Source organism: Bos indicus x Bos taurus, chromosome 1, assembly GCF_003369695.1.
Source record: "Bos indicus x Bos taurus breed Angus x Brahman F1 hybrid chromosome 1, Bos_hybrid_MaternalHap_v2.0, whole genome shotgun sequence".
NCBI classification, from domain to species: Eukaryota; Metazoa; Chordata; class Mammalia; order Artiodactyla; family Bovidae; genus Bos; species Bos indicus x Bos taurus.
The window spans coordinates 83,681,153-83,697,627 of record NC_040076.1 but is presented as its reverse complement, the minus strand read 5'-3'; the positions used below and the strand labels follow the sequence as shown (position 1 = coordinate 83,697,627).

Here is a 16,475-nt window from a genome sequence, read left to right as displayed (position 1 = left end):
TCGTGATGTGCATTAAAATTGTTAAACAAGAAAATAGCTAATTAAATCTAAAGATGACTGGAACTGGAAAGCAAATGCTAAAGGAAAAGGCAGACATCAATGTGACTTGTTAGAGGCAGGAATTCAGGTGCTAGTGAAGAGCAAGTCTGGAGCAATTGACTCCTAATTATCCTGACTGCAGCCTTTGTTCTCATTCCACCTTTGCTCTCTTCCACTGGCTGATTCCCCACCAGCAGCCACAAAGATCTTATTAAAATATAAATCAGATCACCTCACTCCTCTGCTTAAAATCCTCTAATAGCTATTTAGAATGAAATGTAAACTCCTTACTAATGCTCTGTATAAGGCCTATAGTAGTCTAAAAGATGCTGCCTCTACCCTTCTCAGCTTCATCATCTACCACTTTTCCTCTTGTGTCTTGTTGGTTTTCCAGCTCCAAACCCAACCTTCCACTGAGTTTGGCGACCAGGCTCTGCCAATTACCATTCTGGACAGCTGGTTCCCTATCAGGTTCTACCAGCAGGGGTCACTGTAGGGCAACTGGCAGCCAGGGAAGCTCTCTGTTCCTCCATAGCCCTCACCAGCAGTTCCCGAGATGAGTCTCCCCTGGAATTTTCAGAACTAGCCTCATGCTCCTAGGTAGGGCCCCTCCACAGAGAACTGAGGAAGAGCTGCAGAAGGTAGAAGGTCCTTCCTCCAACCTCTTCCCCAGTCAAAGAGGTAAGTTTTTATCAATAGGTAATTTCATCATACTTTTTTTCTCTTCTAGTCCTTCTAGACAACTGGTGGAACTAATCCCTAACTTAATTCCCCTCTGTTGAAATATCTAGTGGAATTTTACTAACTGGATCCTGAATGACACAGCTCTTCACTGCCTTCCCTCCATCCACACCGAATATTTTTGTCCCTTGAATATAAACCTTATTCACATCTCAGTGTCCTGGCAGTACCATTTGACTGAACTTTTATGGTTGGTTCCTTCTCTTCAGGCAGGTCTCTGTTCAACTGTCCGACTCTCTGCGACCCCTGTAGACTGTAGCCTACCAGGCTCCTCTGTCCATGGGATTCTCCAGGCAAGGATACTGCAGTGGGTTGCCATTTCCTTCTCCAGGGGTCTTCCCAACCCAGGGATCGAACCTGGGTCTCCCGCATTGTGGGCAGACGCTTTACTGTCTGAGCCACCAGGGAAGTTGCCTTCCCTCCAACCATATTGAATATTTTTGTCCCTTGAACATCAACCTTATACTCATCTCAGTGTCCTGGCAGTCCCATTTGATTGAACTTTTATGACTGGTTCCTTCTCTTCAGGCAGGTCTCTGTTCAACTGGCACCTCTTCAGAGAGGCGCTGATCGCACTTTTATATGAATATTTAAAAGCATTTCCTAACGAGTATGTAACCCCTTATCCAGCTTTATTTTCTTTCTACCACTTATAACATTCTTATTTATATTAGTTCTTTACTTGTTTCATTCACTGGAAAGGGTGAATTTAACTCAGATGACCATTATATCTAGTACTGTGGGCAGGAATCCCTTAGAAGAAATGGAGTAGCCATCATAGTCAACAAAAGAGTATGAAATGCAGTACTTGGGTGCAATCTCAAAAGCGACAGAATGATCTCTGTTCATTTCCAAGGCGAACCATTCAATATCACAGTAATCCTAGTCTATGGCCTGACCAGTAATGCTGAAGAAGCTGAAGTTGAATGGTTCTATGAAGACCTACAAGACCTTCTAGAACTAACACTCAAAAAGAAGTCCTTTTCATTATAGGGGACTGGAACGCAAAAGTAGGAAGTCAAGAAACACCTGCAGTAACAGGCAAATTTGGCCTTAAGGTACAGAATGAAACAGACCAAAGACTAATAGACTTTTGCCAAGAGAACGCACTGATCATAGCAACCACTCTCTTCCAACAACACAAGAGAAGACTCTACACATGGACATCATCAGATGGTCAACACTGAAATCAGACTGATTATATTCTTTGCAGCCAAAGATGGAGAAGCTCTATACAGTCAGCAAAAACAAGACTAGAAGCTGACTGTGGCTCAGATTATAAACACCTTAATGCCAAATTCAGACTTAAATTCAGAAAGTATGGAAAACCATTCAGGTATGACCACAGACCATTCAGGTATGATCTAAATCAAATCCCTTACAATTATACAGTGTGGAAGTGAGATATAGATTCAAGGGATTAGATTTGATAGACAGAGTGCCTGAAGAACTATGGATGGAGGTTCGTGACATTGTAAAGGAGGCAGGGATCAAGACCATCCTCAAGAAAAAGAAACGCAAAAAGACCAAATGGTTGTCTGAGAAGGCCTTACAAATAGCTGTGAAAAGAAAAGAAGTGAAAAGCAATGGAGAAAAAGAAAGATACTAAATGCATTTGAATGCATTCCATTTGAATGCAGAGTTCCAAAAAATAGCAAGGAGAGATAAGAAAGCCTTCCTCAGTGATCAATGCAAAGAAATAGAGGAAGGCAATAGAATGGGAAAGACTAGAGATCGTGTCAAGAAAATTAGAGATACGAGAGTTATGACCAACCTAGATAGCATATTCAAAAGCAGAGACATTACTTTGCCAACAAAGGTCCATCTAGTCAAGGCTATGGTTTTTCCAGTGGTCATGTATGGATGTGAGAGTTGGACTGTGAAGAAGGCTGAGTGCCGAAGAACTGATGCTTTTGAACTGTGGTGTTGGAGAAGACTCTTGAGAGTCCCGTGGACTGCAAGGAGATCCAACCAGTCCATTCTAAAGGAGATCAGCCCTGGGTGTTTGGAAGGAATGATGATAAAGCTGAAACTCTGGTACTCTGGCCACCTCATGCGAAGAGTTGACTCATTGGAAAAGACTCTGATGCTGGGAGGGATTGGGGGCAGGAGGAGAAGGGGATGACAGAGGATGAGATGGCTGGATGGCATCACTGACTCGATGGACGTGAGTCTGAGTGAACTCCAGGAGTTGGTGATGGACAGGGAGGCCTGGCGTGCTGCAATTCATGGGGTCGCAAAGAGTCGGACACGACTGAGCGACTGAACTGACTGAACTGAAGGGAACATTTCATGCAAAGATGGGCACAATAAAGGACAGAAATGGTATGGACCTAACAGAAGCAGAAGATATTAAGAAGAGGTGGCAAGAATACACAGAAGAACTATACAAAAAAGATCTTACAACCCAGATAATCACTATGGTGTGATCACTCACCTAGAGCCAGACATCCTGGAATGCGAAGTCAAGTGGGCCTCAGGAGGCATCACTATGAACAAAGCTAGTGGAGGAGATGGAATTCAGTTGAGCTATTTCAAATCCTGAAAGATGATGCTGTGAAAGTGCTGCACTTGATATGCCAGCAAATTTGGAAAACTCAGCAGTGGCCACAGGACTGGAAAAGGTCAGTTTTCATTCTGATCCCAAAGAAAGGCAATGCCAAAGAATGCTCAAACTGCACAATTGCACTGATCTTACACACTAGTAAAGTAATGCTCAAAATTCTCCAAGCCAGGCTTCAACAGTATGTGAACTGTGAACTTCCAGATATTCAAGCTGGATTTAGAAAAGGCAGAGGAACCAGAGATCAAATTGCCAACATCTGCTGGATTATCAAAAAAGCAAGAGAGTTCCAGAAAAACATTTAGTTGTGCTTTATTAACTATGCCAAAACCTTTGACTGTGTGGATCACAATAAACTGTGGAAAATTCTAAAAAAGATGGGAATGCCAGACCACCTGACCTGCCTCTTGAGAAACCTATACGCAGGTCAGGAAGCAACAGTTAGAACTGGACATGGATCAACAGACTGGTTCCAAATAGGAAAAGGAATATATTGTCACCCTGCTTATTTAACTTATATGCAGAGTACATCATGAGAAACACTGGGCTGGATGAAGCACAAGCTGGAATCAAGATTTCTGGGAGAAATGTCAATAACCTCAGATGTGCAGACGACACCACCCTTATGGCAGAAAGTGAAGAGCAACTAAAAAGCCTCTTGATGAAAGTGAAAGAGGAGAGTGAAAAAGTTGGCTTAAAGCTCAACATTCAGAAAACGAAGATCATGGCATCTGGTCCCATCACTTCATGACAAATAGATGGGGAAACAATGGAAACAGTGACAGATTTTATTTTCATGGGCTCCAAAATTACTGCAGATGGTGACTGCAGCCATGAAATTAAAAGATGCCTGCTTATTAGAAGAAAAGTTATGACCAACTTAGACAGCATATTAAAAAGCAGAGACATTACGTTGCCACCAAAGGTCCATCTAGTCAAAGCTATAGTTTTTGTCATGTATGGATGTGAGAGTTGGACCATAAAGAAAGCTGAGCGCTGAAGAATTGATGCTTTGAACTGTGATGTTGGAGAAGACTCTTGAGAGTCCCTTAAACTGCAAAGAGATCCAACCAGTCCATCCTAAAGGAAATCAGTCCTGAATATTCATTGAAATGACTGATGCTGAAACTGAAACTCCAATACTTTGGCCACCTGATGCGAAGAACTGACTCATTGGAAAAGACCCTGATGCTAGGAAAGATTGAAGGTGGGAGGAGAAGGGGATGACAGAGGATGATATGGTTGGATGGCATCACTGACTTGATGGTCATGAGCTTGAGTAAACTCTGGGAGTTGGTGATGGACAGGGAGGCATGGCGTTTTGCGGTCCATGGGGTCACAAAGAGTCAGACATGACTGAACGGCTGAACTGAAATGAACTGGTTTCATTATTTTCTGCCTCAACTACCAGAGTGTAGCTTTAGACACAGGGTATAAACTCTTAGTCATTGCTGCATTCATACTTAGAAGCTGGCACAAAGCAGAAGACCAAATAATGCTTGCTGAGCAAATAAAAGAGTACTTTAGGCACATAGAACAATATAAGCAAATGCTCAGGGAAATAAGCATGATGTGTAAAGATGGAGAAAAGTTCACTGTAGCCATAATAAAGAACTGGTGATGACAGGTAAGTTTTGATAAATACTGGAAACACTCAAATGCTAGGCTGAAGAGTTTGAACTTTACCTTGTAAGCACTGGAGATTTACTCACTGGGGAATAGGATGAGACAGGGGGCAAGTTATTGAGAAAAAAATAAAGAGTAGGCGGTATTGATAAAACAAGTGTTTAGGAAACACCTGTCTTACAGTAAAAGCAAGTGCTAGCAGTTATCTGCCTAGCACAACTCATTGGATGGGCAGGGTATTTAGAAGCAAGGAAATCAGATGAGAATCAGAAAATCCAGATAAGAGATTGTAAGGACTGGCTGTGTGATTAAAAAGAACTTCTGGAGACAATTCATAGAAAGATTCAATACGAGTTGGCTCCTGTTTTATTTTGAAGGATGAGAGATGTAATAGCAGTTAAGTTTTGAGCCTGAGATGTTGAAAAACCAGGGAGCAGGGCCCTGGAATGAGACTGGGAAGTCAAGAGGGAAAAAGATTCCTTTTTTGATTCTACTTTTCCTTATAATTTAGACCAACATCTAATTCTTTCTTAGGGAGAAATCTCCCTAAGAATCTGATGTTCCTAGGACCTGTCTCAGAAGATAGAGGATTTCTTGGAAGACAGAGGATCTCCCTCTTAAATATGTAATTAAAACCTCCCTCTACCTGTTTCCCCGAAGATCTAAAGCTTTTACATCTAAAGATTTAAAGCACAGGATTCAGTAAGAAGGTAGACTGGCTGATGAGTGAGAAGGGACACGTCTTGTTTACAATAACAACCCCATTCATTTCAGTTCAGTCGCTCAGTCGTGTCCGACTCTTTGCAACCCCATGAATTGCAGCATGCCAGGCCTCCGTGTCCATCACCAACTCCCAGAGTTCACTCAAACTCATGTCTATCGAGTCAGTGATGCCATCCAGCCATCTCATCCTCTGTCATCCCCTTCCCCTCGGGCCCCCAATCCCTCCCAGCATCAGGGTCTTTTCCAATGAGTCAACTCTTCGCATGAGATGGCCAAAGTTTTGGAGTTTCAGCTTCAGTATCAGCCCTTCCAATGAACACCCAGGACTGATCTCCTTTAGAATGGACTGGTTGGATCTCCTTGCAGTCCACGGGACTCTCAAGAGTCTTCTCCAACACCACAGTTCAAAAGCATCAATTCTTCGGTGCTCAGCTTTCTTCACAGTCCAACTCTCACATCCATACGTGACTACTGGAAAAACCATAGCTTTGACTAAATGGACCTTTGATGGCAAAGTAATGTCTCTGCTTTTGAATATGCTATCTAGGTTTGTCATAACTTTCCTTCCAAGGAGTAAGAGCCTTTTAATTTCATGGCTGCAATCACCATTTGCAGTGATTTTGGAGCCCCCAAAAATAAAGTCTGACATTGTTTCCACTGTTTTCCCATCTATTTCCCATGAAGTGAACAACCCCATAATCAAATATAAAAACCTTAGGAATAGTTAAAAAGAGAGAACAAGTTCTATAAATAATAAATAACTTTGTGTAAACTGTACAAAACTTATTCCTCTTGCAATGAAGATTTCTTCATGATTCTATTACCTGTGCGGCAGAGATCTTGGCCACTTGAATGATTTTTTCCATAGAAAGGTAGCTCTGCTGAGAGGGAGCAGGGCCGATGAGATAGGCTTCATCTGCCTGTGGAAGGAATATTACAGGCTTAACAGACCACACAGCTAGGAGCCATGCATACACTGTACAGAACTGCTGGCTGCCTAAGGACAACGCAAGAACTGAGAAAGCAGCAGCAGCTCATGTCTATGTTACCAAAATTAGCCAGTTTGGAATCTTTTGCATGAGATACCCAAAACTTGACTTTTTATGAATAAAACACACAGAGTGAAATTAAAGTGCTCTGGGTTAGGAAGGAAGAGGCATTAGTCACAGCATTATTATTAGCAACAAGAGTAACCTTAAATGTAGTTAATGCCAAAAACGCAGTTTGAAAACAGACAAAATATACAACAGATATATACAGCAAGAAATAAAATTACAAAGTTTCCTGAAGTTTTATCATTATTACAGTATGATAATACTCCTTCTATACATTTGTGAACTATTTTATACTGTCCCTTAAAACTGTCACATAATCATAGCATCTCTTGAAGCAGACCAGAAGTTACCTCTGTGATCAGTTTGGGACATATCTTTCCATTTCCACATTCCTATTTATTTGAACATATTTATATAACCATACAACAGTTTTAGTTTTTGCTTTTACACAAATAGGGTTAAACTCTAGAGTCACTGTCTGCAATTCCTTTTTTCATTAACAGTACATCTTTCCTTGCTAGTACACATGTCTACCTCATTTTTTTGAAACAATTGCATAAAGTTCCACAGTAGGGAGGTAACTTAGTTCATTTAATCAGGTACCTCTTAACAGACATTCAAGCCATAATGGCAAATGGGTGCCAGCAACATCTTGTACATGACTCCGGGGGCACATGTATGAGTGTATCTCTGGGCGGAGATCTAGAGGAGTGTTTGCAGGGTTGGGTGAAAGACATGACATTTTAATCACTCCTGGTTAATCACCCTTTGAAATGGTGTCATTAATATATATTTCTATCAGCAAATTAATTTCTAACCACGTTAACCAGCACTGAATAGTATCCATCTTGCATAGGAGTAACATGGAAATCTGCTTTTCAAGCTATCAATCTGGCTGGAGTGTAGAAAATATTGTGGGAGGGGGTCAAGAGTAGAAGTAGGCAAACCACGTACAAGGAGGGTACAGCATCTGACCGGGGAGGATGACAGTGGTTCTGACTTAAGGCGCAGGTGGTAGAGGGCACACAGAAGTGGAAAGAAATGTTTGAGAAGCAGAATTAACAACAACTGGGGATTGTCTGGATGGGAGAGGGAGAATGATGTAGACTGGGGATGAGGATGGGAGATATTCAAATAACCCCCAAATCTCTGGCATTATTATTCTTATAAGCAATGGTACTGCGATCTACTGGGTTAAGGAAGTCTGTAAGAAAAGCAGCTTCAGAAAAGATGAAAGGTGATGAGTTCAATTTCAGACACACTGGTTTGGTGCCCATCCAGGGGGAGCTGGACAGACATGAATCACATTCAAAAGGTAGGGTGGGCTAGAAACTCACTTTTGAAAGTTTTTACCAAAGAAGTTGATGATACAATCTAGAGTAAGAGTGCACAGTGAGAAAAGGAGAAATTGGAAGATTCTTGGTAGGAGACAGAAGGATTCCAGAGCACAGGAAGACAACTGGCCTTGAATGGGAAGAGGACAGATCCAGATGCAGTGAGTGGGTTCTGCGGCAGGAAGCTCAGTCCTACGTCCTCTGTGAATTGGGATCAGGTGAGAACACATGGTAGGTGGAGACTCAGAGGCCGAAATGGAGCAAAATGGGTTCTAGATAGAATCTGAGAGGAAAGTGGCCAGAGAGCTGCATGGGCCTGCTGTGCAGTGTGAAAACCCAGGTAAAGCAGGTCACCAGGAATTTCTGTCAGTCTTTGAAGTCTTGCTGCAGCCAGAAAGAAGGCCAGTACCTAAGTTCATCCATGGTTGGGTTCTGTCTGGTGTTAGTAACTAATAACAATCACAAACCTCAGGGGAGTAAGGTCCTTTCAGTTATAATTTACAGTTAAGTCAAGGCTCAGAAACACTGAGTTGCCCAAGATCCCTTGGCCAGTAAGTGGCAGTTGCGAAGGCTGACCTCAGTCCTGGGAAATCGAGGATCTGGACGTGCGCCACCGACAGTGGGATCTGTGGGTCAGCTGCACTCTCTGAACCAACCCTTGATGAAACAGGACCTTGCCTACCAGTCAACTGCACCACTAAGCACATGGTTTAGTCCCACTGGTGTTATGTTTGGTTACCAAGAAAAATTATCACTGAGCAGATTGAACTTACCTACTTAGACACTGTTAACACTAGCAAATATAAACTGTCAACCAAGAAGTAAAATACTGACACAATAAACAAGTAACAGTCACTTACAAAATTTGACTTCTGGTTTTTAAAAACGTACCATGTCAACATGCATGGAATTCCTGTCGGCCTCACTATAAACAGCCACAGACTGTACACCCATTTTTTTGGCTGTCCGTATCACCCTGCAGGCAATTTCTCCTCTGTTTGCAATGAGGACCTTGGAAATGTTTTGTCCTGTTTAAAATACCATGAAAACCATATACAAATATTACTGGGGAATTAAGGAATGAGAATGCAAAATATAGTTGTCCCTCAGTATAGGTGGGGGACTGGTTAACTACTTGGTGACCATGAGTACATAACCCCAGGCCTCCTAGAGCCTAAGGACTGATAATGTGACATCACCCTGTGACATCACCCTGTTTCCTCACCATCAGCCAATCAGAGACTTGTGCACAAGCTCATCACATATCCTGAGACCCATCTCCCTCACCTGACTTCTAAAGATGTTGTGCTGAAAACCTTTCTCTGCTCCAGACTTCAATGTTTTGGTTTATTTGGCCTCACTGTCTGTGGGGCACACAAACTTGGGCTAACAATTCAGCTAAAAGAAATGGTAGCTCCAGGATTTGAACCCAGGTTAGCTTCACTCCACAATGAGTGAAGCTCTTCGTCACTCTGCTCCATTGCCTCTATCCCTCTGTACACAGCAGTGTGAGTTAAGTATATAAAAAAATCTATTATGCACACATTAAATAATTAAACCTTTCCTTTTCTTCACAATCTGAAACAAAGCCAAACAGAAGACACTGTCAGTACCTGTGGTTGTTGCATACTTCCTTGTTCTTTGCTTCCAAGCCCATCCCCTATAAAATGAATCCAAATGGAATTACAATTAAACAGGATATATAAGATCTGTCATTGCTTTTTCAGAAGAATCTCAATTTTTTAAAACTTGAAATCAAGTCCAGATAAGACCTTAGTTAAATTTAAAGCCTACAGCATGATTTAATAAGATTTTCTTTGTAGGAAGAAAACAAATATAGAAATTAAAAATTACAGTTCTGACTGATTTCCCTGGCACTCCATGTCCTTGACCAGACCACCTAACCTGCTCTGCTCACTCCTGAGTCTGGCAAGAGAGCCTGGAGTTAGAGACAATTAGAAAGCTAAGGTACTTCAAGATCATCCAGTTCAGCTTTTTTCCCGAACTCTTTTCACTAGAACTCAAAGTAAAAACTAAGTTCAACTTTACAATCCAATACAAACACAGAAGTTTCAAGAAAGAAAAATTTCCCTATGTTTCAGTAGTTCCTGTTCTATTCCATTTTATTAAATAAAACATTGATCAAACTACAGTTGGAAAAATACTGATCTAATTCACTCCTCTGGTAAGACAGGTTTGCACAGCTAAGCCCAGAGAAATAAAGGGAACGAGCTGAGCAAAGGCAGTAGAAAGAGTGCTGGTGACACCAAGCAAGTCACTACATCAGTGTTTCTCAATCTTTTTTTCATTACTCCCCACTAAAAAAAAAAATACTAAGGAAAAAGATTTTGTAGGAGGGGTTGAGCTTTGCAGAGCCACCAACAATGGTAATTAACATCTAAGATTTTTTCACTCTCTCAAGAAACAATTTTTATATATATAAGAAATGGAGAAGCAGGGAGCCTAATAATTTGTATCTTAACCAGTTGTAATGTCTAACAACTTTAAGTTCTACCATACCTATTGATACAGTAACTTAACATTGAAACCAACCAAGAACTGATAGAAAGCAGGCCAGATTCATACAATGCCTATTAGGTGTCAGTTAAAAAGAATACCCTTGGAATGCAAGGAAATCCAACGAGTCCATCCTAAAGGAAATCAGTCCTGGGTGTTCACTGGAAGGACTGATGCTGAAGCTGAAACTCCAATACCTTGGCCACCTCATGCGAAGAGTTGACTCACTGGAAAAGACCCTGATGCTGGGAGGGATTGGGCGCAGGAGGAGAAGGAGACGACAGAGGATGAGATGGCTGGATGGCATCACCGACTCGATGGACATGAGTTTGAGTAGGCTCTGGGAGTTGGTGATGGACAAGGAAGCCTGGCGTGCTGCAGTCCATGGGGTCACAAAGAGTCAGACACGACTGAGTAACTGAACTGAACTGATTATAGATACTGCATAACTCACATGTGTAACATATACATGTATCAATAGTATATATAGAAATGTAATTGAACAGGACTAGCCTTTCACTGGAGCAGAGATGCAGGAGGCTAGATTGTTAGAGTGAAGGACCAGACACTCATTGCCCTCTGATGCACACTCAGTCAAAAGCTGATATCCACAAAGGGCTCCTGGGAAGATCCATAGCTTTGGCACTTGAGTTCCACAAGACCGTTTCTCAGGAGGTTACTGCCTTCCCACATCTTTCCAATCACCTGACAGCTTTCTTGAGCTTCAGTGGTGAGGCCAGGATCCAAGTCTCTTCCTATCACAGTCTTCAGATAGGTTTACTGATAAGATTCAAGGCCTGTCCTGGACAAGTGTCTGCTGCTAAGTCATTACAGTCGAGTCTGACTCTGTGCGACCCCATAGACGGCAGCCCACCAGGCTCCCCCGTCCCTGGGATTCTCCAGGCAAGAACACTGGAGTGGGTTGCCATTTCCTTCTCCAATGCAGGAAAGAGAAAAGTGAAAGGGAAGTCGCTTAGTCGTGTCCGACCCTAGCGACCCCATGGACTACAGCCTACCAGGCTCTTCTGTCCATGGGATTTTCCAGGCAACAGTACTGGAGTGGGGTGCCATTGCCTTCTCCGGGACAAGTGTCTATAAAATTGCAATTTTTTGATAAATCCAGCTAAGACTCTGATTCTGTTTTAAGGACATTGCTGAACTAAAGTCTTCTTCTGCCATTTTCCAGTGTAGACCCCACACACATCACTTTAACTATAATCTTCTATCCCGACAACATTCTGACTGGTCTACTCCATTTTTCACCATTTACAATTTAAAACGCTTTAAAAAACATTAAGAAGTTGCCTTCATGAGATTATTGTACCCTGATTCAAGAATTTCTACACTAGTTTATCCGCATTTAAAAAATTCTACACTAGACTAGATTTCTTTTCTGAGTTACTACAAAATCATAACATAAAAAGATATGTAAATGTATAGCCATGGCTTATTCATGTGAATGTATGGCAAAAACCACCACAGTATTGTAAATTAGCCTCCAACTGAAAAAAAAAAAAAAGATATGTAAAGAAGGACTTCCTTGGTGGTTCAGTGGCTAAGCCTTGGCGCTCTCAATATAGGCCTGGGTTTGATCCCTGGTCAGGGAACTAGATTCCGCATGCTCCAACTAAAAGATTCTGCATGATGCAACGAAGACCTGGCCCAGCCAAATAAATATTTTTTAAAAACTGAAATAAAATCTTTACAAATAACAAATAAATAAATCAGATCATGGCACTCCCTGCTCAATTCCTCCTCCAGTTGTTTCCCTCTGTCACTTAGAATGAAATCCCAATTCTTAAAAAAAAAAAAGACATGTAAACACCCTATATACTGATAAGATTTTAGTTCTGCATGCCATTAACAACTCTTAACATTTTCCAGGGTGACAACTATTTGAGAATAGATACCTAATACCTAAAAATTTGAGAGGTAGAGAGAAGTAAGAGAAAATGAGTCTGTATAGTATCCTGAAGAGCCCTGGAAACTTAAGAAAAAATCAGGAGAAAGAGAAGAGCACTAATATTGCTTTCACTATCATATTTTACTCTGGGGCTAGTCCTACACAATTAAATAACTGAAAACCTACATATATACAATAACTTTGGGACAATAAAAGAAAACAAAAAAACTTGAGACTTAAATCATTGAGTCTGCAAAGGCTACTTCTATGGATTGATTCATATGCATCAGATTATATTTAAGAATAAATAGTTCTAATTCTATTTATTCTATTTAAGCCTCTTCACATTAATGTTAATTCATTTAATAAACATAGTCCAAGATACTAGTGTTGTCTCTTCTAGGGATAGTATCATCATCTCCTCCTAAAGAAACTGATGCACTGAAGTAGGTAACTTGCCCAAGATTACTCACACACCCAGTGAAGAGCAAACTGAATCCCCAGAACTCTGACTGCATCGAGTCTGTGCCCTTAAACTATACTATCTTTCCAGAATGATAAACGAGGAGGAAGCAGAGGAGGTGCGAAGAGAAGGCAAAGGAAGTTAAAGAAGCCTGCTGTCTGGAAACCTGGGGGTATCTTCACTGCCAGAGTTATTGTCGTGGGTGCGTGCTAAGTCGCTTCAGTCGCGTCCAACTCTGAGACCCGATGGCCTGTAGCCTGCCAGGCTCCTCTGTCCATGGGATTCTCCAAGCAAGAATACTGGAGTGGGTTGCCAGTGCCCTCCTCCAGGGGATATTCCCCACCAGGGATCATGCATTGGCAGGTGGGTTCTTTACCATAAGCGCCAAAGCTTAAAACCTGAAACTCATCAGCAGTCAGGTTAGCTAGAGTGAGTCATATCTGATATGTACCAAGCTGTTGACAAAACCTATCAGCCCTCTGGACGATAAATTTGCTGTTGTTAACTTGATTTATCTCAGGGAAGGGGAAGAACTCCAAGAGCCCTTAGCATCTTGGCGCCATTTCTTACTGAGAGTCGGACACGACTGAGCAACCAACACACACAGCTGCAGTGCAATCTAGGGCAAGTCGTTGGCTCCTTCGGACTTCACCAGAAGAGGGATTATAACAAAGCTCGCCGCAGACTGCAAGCAGTGAAAGCCCAGTGTGAATGGTTAGCAGCCGCACAAGCGTTTTTCTTGCCCCTGTGGCGAGGGGAGCATGGAGATGGCAGGCCCAGCTCCACCCCCTCCAAAATGGGCAGAAGGCTGAAGGGTGGATGTGTGGAAGGGAAAAAGAAGGGAATCCTCCCGGGATGGGCTAGAATTTTTCTTCTGTCCTTCCTCTCCCTCGACCCTTGGTTCCTCTGCGCCTCTCACAGCGCGCACGAGTCCATTCACTTCCGGGCGCGACAAAGATCCACCGCCCCTCCACCCGCCGTTACCTCGGCGGCAGCAGCAAGCGCGGGACTCGCTGCCACCGGTGCCTCTCCGCCGCCACGAGCAGCACCGACACCAAAGAGGCCGCCGACATGTCCCTCAGCCGCGTAGCTCTCTGACGCCTTAAGCTACGAGCTGCGACCCCCTCCCTACATAAACTTGTCGCAGCTGCGCAGCCCTCTTGTCCTCCGCCGGCCACCGTACAAGTCAAAGCCAAGCAGTAGGCAGACCGAGGCGTGGTGGGGGCGTCTCCACCAAAACCAATCAAAGAACAGAGCAGGGCTTGGGGGCGGCGATTGGCCAGTCGGGTCTCGCGCCGCGGGGGTGTGGTCCCCGCTTCTCCGCCCTTTGCACCAGTTCGTGGAGGGATTAGCTGCGTCCTCAGTTTCTCTGGAATCCGGCTTGCTGTCCCTTCCCTTGGACCTCGGCGTTCCTTGGTTCTGGAACCCTCCTCCTGACCTTTATTATTAAAACCGCACGGAAGCTGGCGAGGCAGAGTCAGGGAAAAAAGTCAAATGGAGTGGGAGCAAGATAAAATTCTCTAGTGGTCTCGAGAACGGTTAAAATAAGATAATTAGCTAAAATTTAAAACAACCCGAACTTTTAGAAAAGTGTTTTAATCGTTGAAAAGAGGAAGTCAGAACCGAAATGAAGAATATCTAGAAAATAAAAGTACTGAAAAGACTACATATAGATGCTTATTTGAGATAGCTAAAATCCACGATTATAGGAAGATTATAATGAAAGCAAGCCATCCTATTCAAGGGTTAGAAAAAAATACAGAGCAAAATTAAGTCATTAGTAAAGATTAAAAGAAAGAAATAAATGAATTTTTAAAACTACTATCCAAGCCTGTATGCAGGTCAGAAAGCAACACTTAGAACTGGACATGAAACAACAGACTGGTTCCAAATAGGAAAAGGAGTATGTCAAGGCTGTGTATTGTCACCTTGCTTATTTAACTTACATGCAGAGTACATTATGAGAAATGCTGGGCTGGAGGAAGCACAAGTTGGAATCAAGATTGCTGGGAGAAATATCAATAACCTCAGATATGAAGATGACACCACTCATGGCAGAAAGTGAAGAAAAACTAAAGAACCTCTTGATGAAAGTGAAAGAGGAGAGTGAAAAAATTGGCTTAAAGCTCAACATTCAGAAAACTAAGATCATGGCATCTGGTCCCATCACTTCATGGCATAGATGGGGAAACAGTGGCAGACTTTATTTTTCAGGGCTCTGAAATCACTGCAGATGGTGACTGCAGCCATGAAATTTAAGACGCTTACTCCTTGGAAGGAAAGTTATGACCAACCTAGACAGCATACTAAAAAGCAGAGACATTACTTTGTCAACAAAGGTCCATCTGGTCAAGGCTGTGGTTTTTCCAGTAGTCATGTATGGATGTGAGAGTTAGACTATAAAGAAAGCTGAGCCTGAAAGAATTGATGCTTTTGGACTGTAGTATTGGAAAAGACTCTTGAGAGTCCCTTGGACTGCAAGGAGATCCAGCCAGTCCATCCTAAAGGACATCAGTCCTGGGTGTTCGTTGGAAGGACTGATGTTGAAGCTCAAACTCCAATACTTTGGCGCTGACTCATTTAAAATGCAATGTTCATTGTAGATTTTAAGACTCAATAATTCAAGAGTGGTATTGGGACAAGTGGCAAACCCTCTACTCACTCCTCACATCTAACACCAAAATAAGTTCCAAATGGATAAAAGGTTTAACACAAAGGATAAAAGTGTTAGAAGATATCAAAGGATATCTTAAGGAAGGTTTTTTTTTTTCTAAGTGTAATACAATACTCAGAAACTATAACAGAGAAAGAATTGATAAATTCAACTATTTAATACATAATCTTTTTGAAAACCTGCACAGCAAAGCATACATACCAAAAAAAAATAAACTGGGAATAATTATATAACTTATCACAGATGGAGGTATACTTTCCTTAGTATGCAAATAACTCCTACAAATCAATAAGGAAAAAAGATATATAATGCAAGAGAAAAACTTCAAAGAAGTTTTTCAAAGAGACCAAGGGGACAGAACAGAGAGCCCAGAATATATGATCAACTAAGCTTTGACAAGGGTACCAACTACATCCAGTGGGGAAAGGATAGTCCCTTCAGTAAACACTGTTGGGAAACCTGGATGTGTATATACAAAAGAATGAAACTGGACCCGCCTTACACCACTAGAAGAAAACACAGGGAAAATGCTTCTTGACAGTGTTGGCAATGATTTTTTAGATATGAAACCAAAATCAATGGCAACAAAGGCAAAAATGAAGCTGGGAAAACATCAAGCTAAAAGCTTCATCAGCAAAAGAAACAATCAACAAATAAAGAGGCATCCTGCTGAACAGGAAAAAATATTTGCATACGTCTGACAGGGGTTAATATCTAAAATATATAAAGAACTTATACAACTCAATAGCAAAAAACAAATAATCCAATTAAAAATTGTGAAAGGACCCAAACAGATATTTTCCCCAAAGAAGACGTACAAATACCTAACACCTACAT

The 16,475-nt window shown here is 42.0% G+C and overlaps 1 protein-coding gene across 4 annotated transcripts in view; it reads right to left on the bottom strand.

The window, feature by feature from the left end:
• Positions 1-14,203, bottom strand: part of MCCC1 (methylcrotonoyl-CoA carboxylase 1) — a 58,947-nt gene extending 44,744 nt beyond the window's left edge. The window contains exons 1-4 of one of the 4 annotated variants that reach the window (XM_027540084.1): positions 13,949-14,203; positions 9,695-9,741; positions 8,973-9,109; positions 6,517-6,612 (exon numbers count right to left, since the gene is read on the bottom strand). In XM_027540084.1, coding sequence (XP_027395885.1) covers positions 6,517-6,612; positions 8,973-9,109; positions 9,695-9,741; positions 13,949-14,037 — 369 coding nt within the window. In that variant the 5' untranslated portion in view covers positions 14,038-14,203. Of the gene's footprint in view, positions 1-6,516; positions 6,613-8,972; positions 9,110-9,694; positions 9,742-13,948 lie in introns of those variants that run through there. The other 3 variants (XM_027540092.1, XM_027540101.1, XM_027540107.1) reach the window with 3 other exon arrangements.
• Between the last annotated feature and the right edge of the window lie 2,272 nt (positions 14,204-16,475).